Genomic DNA, 10,266 nt, shown 5'->3' with positions numbered 1-10,266 from the left:
ATCAAATAAACCGAAATACTCTGTTTTGTTTTTTGTACAGTAAGTGGGACGATTTAAATTGATTCAAGTGCTTTTGAAGGACTTTGTGCAAGTCTGTAAGGTTCTCAAATGAGCAGTCAATGAACCAGGTCAACATAAAACTAAAATATTACTGGTATTTACTCCACCCTAGTTAATGATCTTGTCATGTCACAAATGCAGACTTTAAACCCCATGGCTGTCTTACCAGACAGTACTTGACGACAGACAGGCCTACTGGATGTATACCAGAACAAAACACATTTGACAATTCAATTTATTTGTTTATAGCAATAAACTAATCTGTTCATTATAAACACTGAATCCCTTTTTTCATTTTCCCCAAATTGCCTGTTACTGGTAGTTTTCATCTTCCCATGACTCCGTCACATATTTGAGGCTGGTCTGGATTGTTTTTCATCAACCAATCAGCAAGCCAAATCTGTTGAGAGCAAATACGAAGGATTATTGTAATCAACGTTTAATCTAAATTAGACGTGGCTAATAACCCAGTATATCTTCCCGTAAATGTAAGATCAGTACTTACACGGGGGTTGAGGGGCTTTTCTTTGCAGAGCTCAGTGAGTCCACGTAACAGAACTGGAGTCACGTACTTGCTCAGGTATTCTTCAGTTGTTTCTCTTGAAGGAAAGAGTTCAATTGTTGCTGCGGAGAAAAAGAACAAAGTGGTAAAAAAAAAACTGTAGGTTTAACATGATTAATTTATTTAAAGAAGAAGAATAAGTAAGAGAGTGACTTACTATTTGGAAACATGAATTTAATCTCCCTCACAGCTGCATGAAAGGAGTCGCTGCCATGGAGTGCATTGTGCAGGTCAGAAGACCCGTATTTTGCTCGAAGACTGGGGAGAAATAGAGAATGTTCTCAGAGTACAGGCCTGTAGCAGCTAAAGTAGAAAATACTAATTCAGGAGAAAGGAAGGCCAACACTGAAACTGTAGTTTGAACTGTAGTATAGAGTCAAATACCACATCAGATACATTTTATATATTAAAGAAAAACTAAAGCCAGCGTTACTCTGACTCACATGTATCTCATGAACCGCTGAACCAATTCTGTTTAAAATTTCAGAACATAATCATTAAACGTACATCTACAACTGATTAGTTTTTTAAAGATAACTCTATTCAAAATGGCTGCTACAACTAATCAACCTTACCACATAAATAGTTATACCTGAGTCGGTTTTACAAATATTGAGCTAAATTTAGCTGATAGTAGCCGAGAGTCATTCTCAGCACTCACTCAGAGAGCTAACACACCTCACATGAGATCACACATCAATTAAGGAAGACTTTACTGTCATTCACATCACATGTAGCACATGAGGTGGAACAAAACTGTGTACTCAAGGTCCCAGTTACACACAAAAATAGCAAAAATATAAATTGTATAAAAAAATAAACAGTATATAAAGATCTAAGATATGCACTACAATAGTATAATATAAATAAGGTGTATTAAACAACAGCCTGAACATGAGTCTGTTGTGAGCAGATGAGTATGAATACAGCAGCTTAAAGAAACCAGCAGCACAGATAAAGTGTCAAATGTCCAATTAAAGAGTCATTACAGTGATTTTTCTGGATAGATATTCATGAGTCCAACAGCCTCAGGGTAGAAGCTGTTTCGCAGTCTAGTGGTTCTACACTTAATGCTCCTCAACCTCCTGCCTGAATGGAGTGGGGCAAAAAGTGTGTGCTGGGTGAGCAGGGTTCTGCATGATACAGGTGGCTCTCTTCCTGCATCTGGAGGTGTAGATGTCTGTGATGGCGGAGAGCCTGACTCCAACAGACTTCTGTGCAGCCTTCACCACTCTCTGCAAAGCTTTTCTTTCTGCAGCTGTGCAGCCTCCATGCCACACGTTGATGCTGGAGCACAGGATGCTCTCCACTGCACACCTGTAGAAGGAGGTGAGGACTGAGCTTCCCAGTCCAGCTCGCCTCAGCCACCTGAGGAAGTAGAGTCTCTGATGAGCTTTCTTGATGAGACTGGAAGTGTTGTTGCCCCAGCTGAGATTGTTAATCAGGTGCACACCTATAACTGGAGACCACTTCCACTGCAGATCCTCCTATGTACAGGTCCTTCTAAAAAAATTAGCATATTGTGATAAAGGTAATTATTTTCCATAATGTAATGATACAAATGAAACTTTCATATATTTCAGATTCATTGCACACCAACTGAAATATTTCAGGTCTTTAATTGTTTTAATACTGATGATTATGGCATACAGCTCATGAAAACCCAAAATGCCTGTCCCAAAAAATTAGCATATTTCATCCCACCAATGAAAGACAAGTGTTTTTAATACAAAAAACGCCCACCTTCAAATAATCATGTTCAGTTATGCACTCAATACTTGGTCGGGAATCCTTTTGCATGAATGACTGCCTCCATGCCACGCCGCATTGAAGCAATCAGCCTGTGGCACTGCTGAGGTGTTATGGAGGCCCAGGATGCTTCGATAGCGGCCTTAAGCTCATCCAGAGTGTTGGGTCTTGCGTCTCTCAACTCTCTCTTCACAATATCCCACAGGTTCTCTATGGGGTTCAGGTCAGGAGAGTTGGCAGGCCAATTGAGCACAGTAATACCATGGTCAGTAAACCATTTACCAGTGGTTTTGGCACTGTGAGCAGGTGCCAGGTCGTGCTGAAAAATGAAATCTTCATCTCCATAAAGCTTTTCAGCAGATGGAAGCATGAAGTGCTCCAAAATCTCCTGATAGCTACCTGCATTGACCCTGCGCTTGATAAAACACAGTGGACCAACACCAGCAGATGACATGACACCCCAGTGACTGTGGAAACTTGACACTGGACCTCAAGCAATGTGAATTCTGTGTCTCCTCTCTTCCTCCAGACTCTGGGACCTTGATTTCCAAAGGAAATGCAAAATGTACTGTAATCAGAGAACATAACTTTGGACCACTCAGCAGCAGTCCCAGGCGAGATGCTTCTGACACAGTCTCTTGTTCAAAAGTAGCTTGACCTGGGGAATGCGGCACCTGTAGCCCATTTCCTGCACACGCCTGTGCACGGTGGCTCTGGATGTTTCTACTCCAGACTCAGTCCACTGCTTCCGCAGGTCCCCCAAGGTCTGGAATCGGCTCTTCTCCACAATCCTCCTCAGGGTCCGGTCACCTCTTCTCGTTGTGCAGCGTTTTCTGCCACACTTTTCCCTTCCCACAGACTTCCCACTGAGGTGCCTTGATACAGCGCTCTGGGAACAGCCTATTCGTTCAGCAATTTCTTTCTGTGTCTTACCCTCTTGATTGAGGGTGTCAATGATGGCCTTCTGGACAGCAGTCAGGTCGGCAGTCTTACCCATGATTGCGGTTTTGAGTAATGAACAAGGCTGGGAGTTTTAAAAGCCTCAGGAATCTTTTGCAGGTGTTTAGAGTTACGTCGTTGATTCAGATGGTTAGGTTAATAGCTTCTTTAGAGAACCTTTTCATGATATGCTAATTTTTTGGGACAGGCATTTTGGGTTTTCATGAGCTGTATGCCATAATCATCAGTATTAAAACAATTGAAGACCTGAAATATTTCAGTTGGTGTGCAATGAATCTGAAATATAAGAAAGTTTCATTTTTATCATTCCATTATGGAAAATAATGACCTTTATCACAATATGTTAATTTTTTGAGAAGGACCTGTACAGGGGGCGGCGGGGTTTAGGTGTGTTTGCCCCTTCTGAAGTCTACAACCATCTCCTTCGTCTTCTTCACAATGATGTGAAGGTTGTTCTTCATGCACCAGCTGTCCAGGTGTTCCACCTCCTGCCTGTAGCTGGACTCATCGTTGTTTGTGATGCATCCCACCACTGCTTTTAGGAGATTTGATTAAAAGGCCTCATTCCTTCTAATCATAAGATGTTCTTGGTTTAAAACTCAGGCATGAACGGCAGCAGGTGACATGCAGTCCCTCAAGGAATGGTAGGCTTTTCATTGAATTTGAGTCTGGATCTGTTTTGGATTAATTCAGTTTATAATTTGGACTCGTTAGTTCTTTGTTGTGAATTGGTTCCATATAAGTTGAAATGAACTGAAATGAACTGATGTGCAAACAATATTATTATTCATCTTTTTACTATAGCTGATACAGAAACTTCAGAAGGACATTTAATTAAACTAGTTATTATTATTATAGAGCACCTCTTTCTATGCCATCCTTTCATAAAATGCAGAAAATGCTGTTGAAATATAATAAATAAATAAAATGTGCAGAAAAATTTAAGACATACCACTCAGGATGAGTTTCTTTGGCTTTTGTGATGTTGGCAGGCCCTATAATGGACTTCCAGCGGGCTACAGCGTCGTCACGAGCCAGCGTCAAGGCAACAACGGGGCCGGAGCTCATGAAGGCCGTCAAGCTGGGGAAAATGAGTTTTCCATACTGGTCTGCGTAGAAATCACTACATTGCTCTGGACTCAGCTGCAGCATCCTCTTCTACCACAAAAATTATGGTTTTGGAAAATTCAGTGACGTGTACAGAGAAAGCTGAACATTATGCTTGAAAAATCATTAGTATTTTAGCTACAATTTTAAACTTTTGGATGGTCCAGATGTTTTTAAGTTTTGCAATGTAGAGACTTATGCATCTACATTTGAAATTATTACAGTCATAAAGTTGCTGTGGATTACTGCAGTTTGACAACAATATATGTATTGATTCATGTAAAGCATGAACAAAAATAACAAATTATTATGCACTAGTGCTGTAGAATGACATTTCATATTGAGCTGCACCTTAATGTTTTTAATTGAAGGCCTTGGCTGTGGAAATTATTAAAGAATAATTACAAAAGTAAAAGTATATCCACTGATGTCTTTAAGTTGCTTTTTAGGGTGTGTAGCAGCTATTGTTGCCAAAGAAAGAATATTTCATCAACTAACGTGTAAAATTTTATAAATGTGAAACATTTAAGTATTATTTGACCTTATAACTTATCTACAACTTTTCTTTTTTATTTTTTGAATTGTAAAATGAAAAAAAATCTTTTACATTCTTGGTCAAATTCAATGAAAAAAAAAACAAAAAAAAAAACCAGTGCCCAGAATAGAAATCAAACAAGAAGTTTAGTCAAATGTGTTTAAAATGATCAACGTTCAAGAACACTTACATCTTAAATAGCTTATTATTTATCTTTTTTTTTTTTTTTTAACTTCCCATACTGGCACACATTTCAATAAACATAGCTACAGGTTGTTGCTGCCCTCTAGCAGATAAATCTACATAAAAGTCAAACTGCCTTCAAAACACAGACCATAATTAGCTTAACTAATTGGAGTAGCGCCTTCATTATGAATCTAATATTTTAAAAACAAAATACTTGCATGAACATCTTGTGGGATTCTATTTTTTTTTTTCAAAAACATGAACCCACCTGCAGTATAATGAAGCCTGATTTGAGGATAACATCCTCAATCTCCTCGGATTTATGAATCGCGTCTGGTTTAATGATAGCCAGCGTTCTTTCTGCATAAATACATGACCCAGCATCCATCTTTACTCAGATGCTAATGCTAACTGAAGATACAGATAAAATAGCGAAAATTTCGTCTTATGCATAGATTTAACCTACATAACACTTATTCCGAATTTCTTTGAAAAGGCAGCAAGTTAAACTTAAAAAAAGTCACCAAGGTTTTCTTGATTGGGCGCTCTGGTGTTTGGTTGCTACGATACCGTTAAGCTCTACGGTGTCTCGTGTGGGACAAACCACCCATTTCCGAGCTCGCTTGTTTACACGTCACTTCACGATTTTCTTTCTGCTTTGTTGAAATCAGGTCTCTTAAAATGAGTACTCGAGGCTCAACGAGACTAACCTGTATAAATAAAGGTTGAATGACTGAATTAAAAGCAATCAGATATACAGTAATGCATATTATTTAGGGCAGCACAGTGGGGCAGTTGGTAGAGCTGCAAACTCCACCTCGGCTGGAGTTTGCATGTTCTCTCCATGCATACATGGGTTTTCTCAAAGTACTCAATTTTCCTCCCAGTCCAAAAACATGCATGTTAGGCTGATTGACAACTCAAACTTGTCCCTAGGTGAGTGAATGGTTCTCGTTTGTCCCTGTGATGGACTTGCAACCTGTCCAGGGTGTACTCCGCCTCTTGTGCAGTGATGGCCGGACATGGGCACCAATGACCCCCGCAACCCGAAAAGAAGGTAAAGATAATGGATGGATGGCATTTTATACACATGCCATGTTATACTATATATACTTCTTGAAGTACAGGTTTAAGAAAAAAAAAAAAAAACCTGGCTCTTAAATTAAAAGATCTGAAACCTCAAGCAAAATGGTATTTCAACTTTTATTCCAAACTTGCTACAAATAACCAGAAAGTTATGTCCCAAACTTTGTTTTTCCTACATTTAAAATCACTTCAGTAATGTTTTCCACAGATTCATCCTGTGCATCAATATGAACTGTCTGCTTAAGCTTTTTCTGTAAACTTCATATATACTTTTTTAAAAATCAAAACTGAGAACCAGACTGGCACATAAACTTTTCAAAGAGTCTCTTTATTCAAAACTTCTACAGCAAGTAGATCTTATCGTGTTCCAACAGTGACCTGCCACACTCTGATCAGGTTGTCAGTGTAGCCAGCAAACAGGGTCTGTAAAGAAATAAAAAATAGAAATTAAAACCAAACAATAGTCTGTTGTTTAGTCATTTTAGACAAAGTCATTCTCCCCTCATATTTGCAGGACTGTCAGCAGTATACATCAGAGTTAAAAGTGAATGAGTATAATCACAGGGGGGTTCCTGTACTAAGACCAACCACTTGTGAGAGGGTATGAACTCTGCATCCCGTACCTGTCCATCAGCAGACCATGCCAGCGAAGTACACTGTGGGGGTTCAGCCTTGCTGTTTGTGCTGATCACTTCCTGTTTCAGCTCATCCACAATGATCTTGCCTTCCAGATCCTAAATGAGGTGAAACACAAGTGGTGTTAGCACTAACAAAAGTCGAATACAAGACCATAATATAACCGGAACATTACCCAGTATTTAGTTTAGAGCTCAGAAACAGCCTCTGATATCATCAAATAATGCAGTTAGTTTGTAAAGTTTCCATCACAGCCCTCCAAGTATTCTACACCTGGTCCATATAACTTGACGTTTAACATCTAGTCTTACCCAGATCTTGATGCTGGGACCAGTGGCGGCGCACAGCCAGTAACGGTTGGGGCTGAAGCAAAGGGCGTTGATGGTGTCACCACTGTCCAGGGTGTAGAGGTGTTTGCCCTCGTTCAGGTCCCACAACATGGCCTGACCATCCTAAGAAGATTTTTTTAAAGACCATTAATGATCACGTATTCACTTAATGCTGGACAAAGATCTTGGCAAGTTCAAATACTGCTCAGAAACAGCCTCTATTTGTCGTCATTAAAAAACAGATGCATGTTGAGTTTTCCATCACTGCAGAAACCTGAAAACTTTCTCTGTGCTTCTAAAGCTTAGGAGTAAAAACTTCCAAGTGGAAGTTTACGAGGATTACCTTTCCACCAGATGCACACAGAGAACCATCAGGAGATACAGTCACCGTGTTCAGGAAGCCAGTGTGACCAATGTGGTTGGTCTTCAGCTTGCAGTTGGCCAGGTTCCACACCTGGAAGACAGGTATAATGATTACCACATCCAGCATGAGCACCCTCGTGTAGAGCTACAGAAGCTGTGCTCTCATCAACAAATATTATCTTCAGTGAACACGTCAGCTAATACATGCAAACATTTTTTAAATCATTGAGCAAACAAGCAACTTAGGCATAGAAAAAAAAAGTTCATGTGATAAACTTTCAAAATAGATACCTTGACCAACTTGTCCCAGCCGCAGGAGACAATGATGGGGTTGCTGCTGTTGGGGGAGAAGCGAACACAAGACACCCACTCAGTATGGCCTTCATCCTGAAAAATAACATTTAGAGATTTTAAATCCTCAACTTTATTTCAAGAACAGCTCTTTTATATGTAAAATCAGCTAAATCCAGCATGTTAGGCGTGAAACCGAAAATTATCAATGAAGAGTTGTTTTGTTGCTTTTTGACACTAATCTCAGATTATAAACAAGTTCACGAAGCATCGTCATTTATAAACAGGAATAATGCTGATGTACAGCACTGTTTTTAATCACAACTAACCATTGAAATAATTTAGTCTTGTTTCATTAGTCTCATTCCTGCTAAAGGCTCAATCCCTCGCCCATGGGTTCAACTCGTCCATACTCAAATCAGCCTGGCACAGTGGTTCAGTATTTCTTTCCATTGGGTGATTTCTTCTGCTTCCCGTTATTAGGACCTACTTGTCTGAGGTTCCAGGTGAGCCAAGCAAAGTATTTCACATCAGTTTAATGTTAAATGACCAAGGAGCCACATCAATGGATGAGGGACTGCTTTAAAATGTCAATTTTTCTCTGCCATTTTCTTTACAGCCACTCCCACTTGCTTTTATTCATTCTGTGGGACTACCCAGGCATCCCATAACCCTGATGTCCTCCATAGTTGAGTATCGCAAAAAACAGTGTCAAGCAGCCTTGCTACAAAGATACCACCTACATCAAAGCAGCACTCGGCGTACAAAAAAAAAAAAAAATCAACAAGACTACGTGGAATCAAATTAGGGCGAGGCGACTTGTGCTACATGTGACAACTGTAAAATGGTTTATGTTCTGCTACCTGATCCCAAAACCAAAAAAACCACCACTCACAAGCTGCCAGTGAGCATTATTAGATAACAGCTCACCTGAATGGTATACTTGCAGACTCCGAGTGTGTTCCACAGCTTGATGGTCTTGTCCCGGGAGCCAGACACAATCTGGCGGTTATCAGCAGAGAAAGCCACACTCAAAACGTCCTTTGTGTGTCCAACAAACTGGCGGGTTGTGGTACCACTGGAAAATGAAATTACATTAGAAATGGTCCAGACTAAAATCTTTTTATGTACCTTTACTTTGCACAGTCGTTTACAGGCCCCAGGTTCATGTCTTAACGATAATTATTAACTAAATAGTTCAGAAAATGCACAAGTGTGATCAACATCACAATAAGTAGTAACTATATTACACTAATAAAAGTTAATACTTCTTTACAAGTTTATTAAACACACTGCAACAATTATGACAATTTTACCTACTTACTGTCCTGTAAATAATAAACAATAAAAAATATTTCATCCATAATTTTACTCTCATTGGATAAAACAACGAGTTTTAAACTAAAAATAAAAACTTGGAACCTAAAACAACTCTTTGTGCAAGTGACGCAAACATGTCGGACTGCTTGGGATGGACGCCCTCAGAGCTTATGGACAACTCATTTCTTTTCATTTGTCAGCTCGTTTTGTTTAAAAAGCTTATTGAACAAGATCTTTAATAGCAGTAAGTTCAAACATTTATGACTTACTGTTTAAAACACTTTAGACCTTGAGAGAAATGCACACAGGTGTTTTAAACTAAAGTGTTCAGCTGTAAAATGCATCCAACCACATTCAGCCCCAGCGCTTCCTCTGACTTGCACTGGTGAATAAAAAAATGGAGGCTGCTTTAGACATGACTCTACAAGTCAACAGTTGCAGAGCTTTCAATGATAATCAGGATTTTAAAACTTTTCTGAATTGAGGAGAAGGTTTAGTAATCTCATATTTGTAAACCAAATCATTCTGAGTGCAAAGTCTTCATTATTATTTCCTAATCTTAGAAAATACTTAAAGCACCTTTGCGTTTACATACACAAATGTTGACGTGCAACCCTTTATTATTGGTCCAATATCACTTCATTAGTGTCCACACTGCCCAACATGTTTTGAGCACTCCAGATGTTCTACTGTAAACTGTACCCTACAAAAAGAATTTAACTCTACTGCATACGTCTCAATGCCTTTAATACTGCTGAATTTGTTTTGTGGGACTGTATTTTTGCACTAAACTATGCCTTAGTTAGCCATTTATGTTGTCTTGTTAATCGTCATTTAGCTTACCCTATACCACCAGAGTATGAATGAGCCGACAATACTTCAGTCTTTATAACGGTAGAGCAATTATGAAAACTGAGTGGCAGCAATAGTTTTTGAACACACAATAGACCAAACTAGATATCTGGGTTTCAATATCTCCATTTTAAGTCCATGTAAGGAAAACATAATACTCTTCACTCAATGGTCACTTCTACAACACAAGCTGACCGTGTATTGCAGGGGTGTCAGATCCTGGTCCATGA

General features: G+C 39.3%; 2 protein-coding genes across 2 annotated transcripts; both read right to left on the bottom strand.

Annotated features, from left to right (window-relative positions):
* Positions 1 to 380: 380 nt before the first annotated feature.
* On the bottom strand, positions 381 to 5,607 carry nme5 (NME/NM23 family member 5). Its single transcript, XM_037675879.1, has 5 exons — positions 5,428 to 5,607; positions 4,284 to 4,489; positions 780 to 880; positions 566 to 684; positions 381 to 460 (listed from the first exon to the last, which is right to left on the bottom strand). Exons 1-5 carry the CDS (start codon positions 5,545 to 5,547, stop codon positions 386 to 388), a joined length of 621 nt encoding a protein of 206 aa, XP_037531807.1. The 5' UTR covers positions 5,548 to 5,607; the 3' UTR covers positions 381 to 385.
* A 945-nt stretch (positions 5,608 to 6,552) lies between these two features.
* rack1 (receptor for activated C kinase 1) lies at positions 6,553 to 9,033 on the bottom strand. Its single transcript, XM_037675640.1, has 7 exons — positions 9,002 to 9,033; positions 8,795 to 8,942; positions 7,865 to 7,960; positions 7,554 to 7,664; positions 7,193 to 7,333; positions 6,869 to 6,979; positions 6,553 to 6,668 (listed from the first exon to the last, which is right to left on the bottom strand). The coding sequence occupies exons 1-7, from the start codon at positions 9,031 to 9,033 to the stop codon at positions 6,603 to 6,605; spliced, it is 705 nt and encodes a 234-aa protein (XP_037531568.1). The 3' UTR covers positions 6,553 to 6,602.
* Positions 9,034 to 10,266: the final 1,233 nt, after the last annotated feature.

The sequence above is a fragment of the Nematolebias whitei genome, chromosome 4 (genome assembly GCF_014905685.2).
Source record: "Nematolebias whitei isolate Nwh7 chromosome 4, NemWhi1, whole genome shotgun sequence".
In the NCBI taxonomy this organism is placed as follows: domain Eukaryota; kingdom Metazoa; phylum Chordata; class Actinopteri; order Cyprinodontiformes; family Rivulidae; genus Nematolebias; species Nematolebias whitei.
This window is presented reverse-complemented; position numbering and strand designations above follow the sequence as displayed.

Bases quoted from the DNA above. Each gene is read 5' to 3' on its own strand.
- rack1 (XM_037675640.1), bottom strand. From the start codon at position 9,033: ATGAACCTGGGGCCTGTAAACGACTGTGCAAA. The intron at 8,943-9,001 runs GTAAAGGTACAT...TTCATTTTCCAG, and splicing joins CCTGTAAACGACTGTGCAAA to TGGTACCACAACCCGCCAGT. The intron at 7,961-8,794 runs GTGAGCTGTTAT...GTTATTTTTCAG, and splicing joins TCTGCAAGTATACCATTCAG to GATGAAGGCCATACTGAGTG.
- nme5 (XM_037675879.1), bottom strand. From the start codon at position 5,547: ATGGATGCTGGGTCATGTATTTATGCAGAAAGAACGCTGGCTATCATT. The intron at 4,490-5,427 runs GTGGGTTCATGT...TTTTTGTGGTAG, and splicing joins CAGGCTTCATTATACTGCAG to AAGAGGATGCTGCAGCTGAG. The intron at 461-565 runs GTAAGTACTGAT...TGCTCTCAACAG, and splicing joins AAAAGCCCCTCAACCCCCGT to ATTTGGCTTGCTGATTGGTT.